The sequence below is a fragment of the Pleuronectes platessa genome, chromosome 8, assembly GCF_947347685.1.
Source record: "Pleuronectes platessa chromosome 8, fPlePla1.1, whole genome shotgun sequence".
In the NCBI taxonomy this organism is placed as follows: domain Eukaryota; kingdom Metazoa; phylum Chordata; class Actinopteri; order Pleuronectiformes; family Pleuronectidae; genus Pleuronectes; species Pleuronectes platessa.
This window is the reverse complement of record NC_070633.1, coordinates 18,706,821-18,716,225: the sequence shown is the minus strand read 5'-3', so window position 1 is coordinate 18,716,225 and position 9,405 is coordinate 18,706,821. Positions and strand designations below refer to the sequence as shown.

Here is a 9,405-nt window from a genome sequence, read left to right as displayed (position 1 = left end):
CCCTTAGTGCACCTCATTGGCTACAGTTTGTTCCCGCAATGCTATAATAAATGAGGCACATAAAAACTAAGGAATGGCCTTTTAAAATATATATATATATATATATATATATATATATATATATATATATTATGGCGTAACTAAGTTTCTTCAAGGAATTTCACTTTGTGTAGATTAACAGTTTTATAGCTTTGTTTAGCAGTTTATTATTTGTAGTGTAAAACAACAATTTTTGAGTTCTGCTGTTTATTTCATAAAGCTTTCCTACCAGGCTCTGTTTGACCATCACATTTCTGCAAAAAGGATTTTACTGATTCAAGATTCAAGATTCATTTTATTTGTCCCACACACATGCACAGACACACTACATGCAAATGGGAGAAATTTGTCCTCATGCTTTTGACCCATCCGTGTGAACACAGCAGGACACAACACACACAGTGAACACACAGAGCAGTGGGCAGCCATGCACGGCACCCGGGGAGCAGATGTTGTGGGAGTAAGGTGCCTTGCTCAGGGGCACTTAGACAGTGGGGTAGGGAGAGTCTTCTTGGACTTGAACAGGGGAGGTTATGTTTGAGTTCACAGGCAGAAAGACCTTCTGTGAGGGATGTGGGGTGGGGGTTTAATGGGTAATGTATACAACTTCTCTGCGGAGCCCAATGAGCTCTTTTATTTAGCATTTTTATTACTGATAACATTTTACATGGTCACAGTGGCGAATTCTAACTCATCCTGAAGAATGGCACTGGAGTGTAAACCCTCGCTAGGGCCGAACAGTCCTCCACATGATTGTCTGTCGCTTCATAGCGTTTATCCCTTAATATCCAGCAAGGAAACATAAAATAACAGGATTTTCTGAACAAAGATTGGTGTATTTATTACAGTAGCAGGTCTGGGACACGGAGCCCAACAGTATAAATCAGCAGGTGTGCCTGCAGAGGGCGCTGTTGCTCAGTGAACGTCACATTGTGTTACTTTAAAGAATGTAGGCAAAAAATCCTGCATCTGCCCTTAAATCCACATCTGCACCAAAACATGTAATGGTTTCCTCTCTGTTCCTAGTTAAAAACCTAATTATCTATGATGAATATTTAAAATTTCGTGTGTTATTCTGAAATAATGTAACTTTAATGTTGATTGATGAATATCTCTTTCTGTCCCTGGGCCTAATGGACCCTCAATGTATTTAATTCATTAGTACTGTATATTGAACAAAAACAAGATCCTGTGATCTTTCTTTGCAACTTTGACCAACATGCTGAGTGGTTTCAAGTTGGCTGAAGTTGAACTCCAACTACAGTATTAGTATTTGATTAAGTGAGTAACTGATCGTGAAGTTCCCATCGTCTCTCCTATCCTCTCCTGTTATTGGCCTTACTTGCAGACCACCTGGCAGCCGGCCTTTGACTGACGGGTGAATAGCCCAGTGTGTGGTGAGACGGTGATTAGTGGGCATCCTGTTACTCCAGGTCTGCTGCTGCTACTTGATAGCCAGAGTTTTATTCCATGTCTCATTCGGCAGACATGCTTCCTCCCCTGCCAAGCAGCAGGAGCTGGCCCACGTTCACGTCCAGAGGAAACGCTCCCCTGCTATCTGCTACTGGGTTCAATTGGGGTTGAACGGGCACCATGTAGGTGTGTGAGGGGATGAGACCCAGAGCAGGACCGTTGGATTTCTGGTCCCAGTCACTTCTTGTTTCTTCTCTGAGGTGTTCAGAAGTGCTCAGGATGATCCCAATAATGTGGCTGGCGATGCTGCTTCCTGAAGGTGAGTCACACTCCAGGTCTTGCCTGTGTTGTTGTTAATCAGGTGAAAAGATTGTGGTGTTTTATTTTATTTTAATACACATGTCTCATCCAAGGTTTATGATTGTTAAATGCATTGTTGTGGGTTTAATTACGCACAAACCTCGTGTGGGTGTTTCCTGCATGTGTGTGTGAATTTGTGTAAATATGTATATATTTATATTCACACCTTCTAACCTAATGTAAAGCTTATTTTAAAAACATACAGATGGTCCAACAACAACAAGATCATCCTTCCAAATAATATATATATATTTAAGTATAACTTTACTTTATTATATAACATTCAGGGCTTAAAAAGTTGGATTTATAGAGTAACTCAGAAACTAGAATGGCACTCAGTGGAAAGCGTACATACTTTATGAAACCACATTTAAATTCACTAGATCCAGACTAGTATTCAGATCCGTACCAACTTGTACACCCTCGTGTATGAATGACAGGCAGACGTTCTACTGTACAGGCCGGGCCTGCTGTTACTTGGCCGTCTCAGGTTTCCGATCAGGTGTCAGCAGCAGATGATACATTCACTGGGAAAATCAGCTTTCCCAGTGAATGTATCATCTCTGGTGGACCAGGTCATCTGTTGTCCGTCTGTCTGTCTCCTAAATATACATGTTTTTTTGTATTGTTTTTTAAAATCAAGCTCCATGAATTATTTTCTGAGAAATCAGGGAAAATGTTGATAAACACAGAATCTCACAATGTTGAAGAAAGTGAAAAAAAGTTTTTATCCTGGATCTGCGCCAAAAGTTGATGTGCTCTTCTTCAGGTCATCTGCCACCCCTCCACAACAAACAAACACATGTACATGAAAAACACAATCTCCTTGGTAGAGATACAAAATACGACATATAATATGATAACACAACATTTAGTTTAATCTTAGTTTTCCTTTTATATATATGATTTGAGAGGCACAATTAAAGTTCTGAACAAGAATATCCAGTTCACATCGTGTGAGCTTCATGTTTGTGTCACTGCAAGTCAACACAATGATCTTACGAGTGATGACTCAAACCTGAAAATGACAGATGACCACCACCATGTTTCTCTCTGCAGTGGTTCACTCAGCTCAGGGTCACTACGCCCACAAGCTTCTGAATGACCTGATGGAGAATTACTCCAGCGCCCTGCGGCCGGTGGAGGACACGGACAGGGCCCTCAACGTCACCTTACAGATCACCCTGTCTCAGATCAAAGACATGGTGAGTGATCAACATCCTCTTTACTAAACTCTGAAGTCCTCATTATATCTACTGTATATTGTAATAAGGTTTCACTTATCAACATGATATTTCTTGATGATAGACTGCAGGACTATCAACAACTATAAAATGAAGTCTAGTTCCTCTGCAGATGAATCCGTCAAGTTCAAAAAGTTGTTATAAAGGACCATGGTGCATTTGTGAATATTTGATACATGATTAATTTGGCACAGAGCATGCAAATGGGAGATGAAAAGAAAGATGACACCTCTGTGTTCAATTTAAACTGGGTTTCTGTCATTGCGAAGACGGGATAGATTTGTGGATGGTGATACTATAAGTGTATGAATGACAGACAGACCTCCTACTGTACAGGCCGGGCCTACTGTTACTTGGCCGTCTTGGGTTTCCGATCAGGTTCAGTGCTGTGTCAGCAGCAGCATGGAGAGAAAAACAGCTTTCCCACTGGAAGCATCATCTCTGCCGTGGACCAGGTCATCTGTTGATGTCAGCGTGTCATGTTTGAGAGGACAGCCGCGAGGGGCCAGGCGAGAAAAATGATGTGTGTGTCTGTTTGTGTGCGTTTGTTGCGGTGTCCTATTACCCAAAGCGGTTATGTTTTCTTCTCTGGCAGTGATACCAAGGCCACCTCCGCCATTCCCCCCCGTCCTGCAGTCGCTCTGCTCATCCATTTGATATTGACCGACAGGTCTGGATTTCAGCTTCTGTGATAATCTGAGGTGTATCTATGCACCTCACGCTCATAGAGAGTTAATGAGCAACAGAGAAATGAGAAGGATCTATCTCTTCAAGCTTCTTTTAATATGCATCCATTGTCTGTAGGTAGGTGTGTGTATTTGCAAGTGCATTTTCTCATTTGTGTGACTGTGTGTGTGTGTGAAGGATGAGAGGAACCAGGTGCTGATTGCTTACCTGTGGATTAGGCAGACGTGGTATGATGCTTATCTGCGATGGGACAAAGAGGACTACGATGGACTGGAAGTCATCCACATCCCCAGCAGCCTGGTGTGGAGGCCCGACCTCGTGCTCTATAACAAGTACGCCCGTACGTCACACACACACGAACACATTCTTGCCAAACCCTTATTTTATTGCGACTGTCTTTGCCTGAAAAGACCAATTCCTGCAAAAGGCAGAATATGACATATGGTTTGTTTTTTGTTGTTTAGGTGAATCTAATATTTTACAACATACAGCATAGGATGACACAAAGCAAATCCGCTTTTGGATCTTAGCCACGACCAGCCCTTTTGATGGTGTCTCTAACTGAAGTCTCTCCTCCTCCAGAGCTGACGATGACTTCTCAGGGCCGATGGACACCAACGTGAGACTGCGCTACAATGGAGAGATAACCTGGGATGCTCCCGCCATCACCAAGAGCTCCTGTGTGGTGGACGTCTCCTACTTCCCCTTCGACAGCCAGGAATGTAACCTGACTTTCGGTTCCTGGACGTACAACGGTAACCAGGTATGGAGAAAGTCCCTCACTCACAACCACGGGATGTTGCAGAGGACAAACCCAAGACTCCCTCAGGTCTGTGTGGTGAGGCCATGACCTCTGTGATAGACCAGGCCAGATAAAGACATGAGCCACACACCTGCCTTGAGACTCCTTCCATTCGGCATTGCATGCATTTGCTGAATTTGTGTTTCCTTTGTAAATGTCAGTATGTGCTGCTTGTTTGCCTCCTTAACGCCCACTCAGCGCTTATGCTAATTCCAGGTAGACATCATTATGGGCATGGACAGCGGGGACCTGTCGGACTTTGTGGAAAACGTGGAATGGGAGTGCCACGGGATGCCGGCCACCAAGAGTGTCATCATGTACGGCTGCTGCTCCGACCCGTATCCGGACATCACGTACACCGTGCTCCTGCAGCGCCGCTCCTCCTTCTACATCTTCAACCTCCTCCTCCCCTGCTTCCTCATCTCCTTCTTGGCTCCTCTGGGGTTCTACCTGCCCGCCGACTCTGGGGAGAAGGTCTCCCTCGGAGTGACGGTTCTCTTGGCTCTCACTGTGTTTCAGCTGATGGTGGCTGAGAGCATGCCTCCATCAGAGAGTGTGCCGCTTATCGGTAAGAATGTGTTTGTCGAAACAACTGTCTTGATTTCTTTCTAACTGTAAAATCTTTATATCTGTTTTATTGTCTTTTTATCCCTGCTAGATACTTAGATACTTCGGTCCAGGCTGAAATCTCGTGGTGAATGAATGCACAGACTTGACATTCATTCGGGGGATGTACTCAAATGATCCCCTGACATTTCCTCCATCACCATCCTCTTTGGTTATTATTAGCCTTCCATATATCATCATAATCAGGTCAAATTGATAATATGTTGAGCACTTGTGTCTAAATCCATCCATTATCTATGCCGCTTATCATTTTGAGGATTGTGTTGGGAGCTGGAGCCAATCCCAGCTGACACTGGGCGAGAGGCAGTTTACACCTTGGACAAGGGGCCTGCGTGTCGCAGTGCCAACAGACAAAGACAAACAATCATTCATTCCTTCACACAATTTAGTGTCCCCAATTAACCTAACCAAATTCAGTAGAGTGCATTCCTCTGTCAAGACCCAATAGTCCTCTTAAATGTAATCAATGTGGACTAAATTGCTCAATCTAATAGATACCAGTTCCCTAAACATGTACATTTTTGTTTTTTATCAAGATCCATGAATTATTTCCTGGGAAACTGAGAAAAAGTCAAATAACGGGATAAACCCTCTGACCCAGTTCCCCACCATATTTGAATGGGCTCTTCCTTGTGTCAGGCCCCTCCCCTTGTTCATGCAAATTGTTTCAGGAGTTTTTGTGTAATCTCTAAACCGACCCACAGACAAAGGGACGGGGGTAACAACACAACCTCCTCGATTCAGATACTCATTCCCCTCAGCCTCTGTGTATCTGTGTTATATTTTAATTAGCGAATGTTCTACTTAGTAAACGTTAGACGTACTGAACATCAGCATTGTAATTATGACCTAAGTTTGGCTTTATAATGAAATCTCAGTTGTTCAGTGGTGTTCTAACAGTACTCCCCCCCCCCCCCCCCCCTCTTGTCTTTTACACAGGGAAGTACTATATTGCCACAATGACCATGGTCACAGCCTCCACATCTCTCACCATCTTCATCATGAACATACACTTCTGTGGTGCAGAGGCCAAACCAGTCCCCCACTGGGCAAAAGTCCTTATCATTGACTACATGTCCAAGATTTTCTGTGTTTATGAGGTGGGTGAAAACTGTGCCACGGCCTCCACCTCCTCTTCCTCCTCGTCTTTTCACTCGCCGCAGGATGACATCCTTCACCCGCACCTCAGCTCCCACGCTCATGCAAACGGAAAACCGGGGAGCCACAGTCACAGAGAGGACCGACAGAATCAGAAATACCCGAGGCCCCAGACCCCGAAACCACAGCACCACCCCAGAGGGAAAGCTCAGCACCACATCACGAGAGACGAGAGGATCGAGAGGAGCAACCTCTCTGGATTTGCACCTGGGAAGTACGATGGCTCCAATGGTAAAATCCCCACAGGAGACTGCTGTAAAGGCGACCAGACTGTGCCCTGCTGCCCCGAGGACAAAAAGCCTCTGCCTCAAGGCCCCACTGTAACGTTTGGCCCCTGCGTGTTCTGTAGCCATGGCAGTGGCATCCCTGGTGTGGACACCAAGCTGGTGCGGAATGTTGAATATATCGCCAACTGCTTCCGGGAGCAGAGGGCCACCTGCGCAAAGGGGGCCGAATGGAAGAAGATCGCTAAGGTGATGGACCGGTTCTTCATGTGGATCTTCTTCATCATGGTTTTCCTCATGAGCATCCTCATCATCGGCAAGGCACCATGACAAAGCAGTGACACAGTACTCTATTTCATAAAAGGATTCATGTAGAAAAATAAATCTTTGTTAATACAAACAATTATATATATTATGCTGATATGAAAATAAATATAACTGACTTGCATTCAGTGTTTCTTCCCAGTGCACAGCCTGCATTCCTTAATAAAAACCACAACAAATTAAAACCCATCATTTTTAAAAACAGTAATTTTGGGTCCAACTTTGAAAACAAAGCAAAAGGTGCTAGACTATAACAGAATATTCAGGGAATGCCAAGAACCTACAGAAAATATATTCACTCCTCCACTACAGCGAATGATTTTTCACATATCTCTTATTTTCAGTTTCCTGAATTGTTGTTGTAGCATCTGTTTTGCCTGCTTCGCTACATCAACAGTACAAAGCATCTCCATTGAGAGAATGTAACCTTAACCCCATCAGTCATTGCTCTGATGTGAAGGTCCTTTATCATCTTTGTACCATTAAATGAAGGGGGTCTGCTGTCAAGTTAAAATATGACCAGTGGAGATAACACATGTCTTATTCACCACCGTGACATCAGAAGCCCGTGGTCGCCACACATGGCGCAGCTGCAAACTCCCGATTGGTTAGACTGTCGAAATGAATTGCCCTTCTGGAATTAATAAAGTATTCTGAATCTGAATCTATCAGCATAATGATATTTTTTCTGTTAAAAATCATCCAGTGAATAGCTAATGAGTGAGCGTGGTTTGTAGGGCAGCCAGGGCGGATGTAAGGTAATATGGAGCCTAAATTATGTAGCACAATGTGCACACTCTGACACCCACCTCCTCTGAAAACCACTATACCTTGAACTTGGAAAGTCAGGTGAACACGTGTGTACGTGTTTGATGGGATGAGGAGAGAGGATGAAGAACAATAACAAACGAAAGAAAAACTAATATTAACAGAAGCAAAGTAAACTAAAGTGAACTCATTCAAGTACTGTACCTGTTTTAGGCACTTGAGCTTCATTTACCTGCTTCCATTTCTACAAAATGTCGCACTGAAATATTTAACTTTTTTTCCACCAGTGACCTACGCTGTATTTTCCTGAACTGCCTTCATAATGACCCCCGCAGTAAAGTTCAGACGTCTCTCCCAGATCTGTCATTACAACACCTCAATCTGACAGTAGAGGGCGCTGATTTCCCACATTCTGGTGGCTGATGCCTCAAAGTTCAGAGTTTGAAGCTGTGACAACGCAGGGTTGAAGCTTTGCACCAAAAAGTTATTCTTGCTGTCTTTTTTTTTTTAATCATCTGCAATGGTCCACTCACAAATTTCACCACCAAGAGGAGAATTAAGATTTACCAGCTATTTTTATGCCACGTTATCATATGGCAAGAGGGTGTATGTCTTGTTTGCTGCAATCCACGATTTAAATGGAAGCTATTAAACAAAGTGAATTTGTGAAAATGTAGTTGCAGCATTGAACGATCGAATGAGCAGAGGAATCTTTTTATTTTAAATCCTCCTCTTCACAGTGATTGTCATGCCGAAGCACGATGCATCTGACATCAAGTGAGAATATCTCACAAGCCAAGTGACACTCGCATCTGTGGTCAAATCAGCCGACACAGAAATTCTACTTTACTTTGAAAAATCTCTTAATCTATAAAGTCAAAATGTTTAATATTGAGTATAGGAAGTCAGGGAGGTCCTGAACACAGGCATATCAGTCTCTCTCGGAACTTATTGAGCCAAGTGTTTTTACAGTACTCTGAAGTATCCTGAAATGATCTATTCCACAGTGAAAATGTTGGACTTTACTTTGAACAATTTTAAACAGTGAAAATGTTGCACTTTACTTAAAAAATCTCCAAATATATCCAGTAAAAATCGTTGATATTCATATATGTAGGTAGTCAGGGAGGTCCTGAACACAGGCATATCCGTTTCTCTCTGTACTTATTGAGCAAAGTGTTTTTACAATACGCTGAAGTATCCTGAAATGATCTATTCCACAGTGAAAATGTTGGACTTTACTTTGAATAATCTCTTAATCTATACAGTAAATATGTTTGATATTCAGTATGTAGGTAGTCAGAGAGGTCCTGAACACAGGTATATAAGTCTCTTTGAACTTATTAAGCAAAGTGTTTATATAGTACTTTTAAGTATACACAAATTAGCTACTTGAAGCTAAATATGTGTGACTTATTTTGTAAAATCTCATAATTGATCCTTTCAAAATGGTATTCATAAAAATGACACAGGTAAAACGATATATACTTCTTGTGGTTTTAATCAAAGAAATTATTTTTCAAGTATGCATTTTTGGTCAAATCAGCCGACACAGAAATTCTACTTTACTTTGAAAAATCTCTTAATCTATACAGTAAAAATGTTTAATATTTAGTATGTAGGAAGTCAGAGAGGTCCTGAACACAGGCATATCAGTCTCTCTCTGATCTTATTGATCAAATTGTTTTTACAGTGCTTTGAAGTATAGTGAAATGATCTATTCCACAGTGAAAATGTTGGACTTTGAATCAATGAATCA

The 9,405-nt window shown here is 42.4% G+C and overlaps 1 protein-coding gene across 1 annotated transcript; it reads left to right on the top strand.

Moving 5' to 3' along the window:
• Positions 1–1,722: 1,722 nt before the first annotated feature.
• LOC128446164 (neuronal acetylcholine receptor subunit alpha-9-II) lies at positions 1,723–6,884 on the top strand. Its single transcript, XM_053429130.1, has 6 exons — positions 1,723–1,771; positions 2,872–3,017; positions 3,921–4,075; positions 4,326–4,506; positions 4,762–5,113; positions 6,112–6,884. The coding sequence occupies exons 1-6, from the start codon at positions 1,732–1,734 to the stop codon at positions 6,882–6,884; spliced, it is 1,647 nt and encodes a 548-aa protein (XP_053285105.1). The 5' UTR covers positions 1,723–1,731.
• Positions 6,885–9,405: the final 2,521 nt, after the last annotated feature.

Excerpts from the sequence above, each read along its gene's own strand:
- LOC128446164 (XM_053429130.1), top strand. The coding sequence starts at position 1,732 with ATGATCCCAATAATGTGGCTGGCGATGCTGCTTCCTGAAG. Across the intron at positions 1,772-2,871 it reads GGCGATGCTGCTTCCTGAAG|TGGTTCACTCAGCTCAGGGT; the intron begins GTGAGTCACACT and ends TTCTCTCTGCAG. Across the intron at positions 3,018-3,920 it reads TGTCTCAGATCAAAGACATG|GATGAGAGGAACCAGGTGCT; the intron begins GTGAGTGATCAA and ends GTGTGTGTGAAG.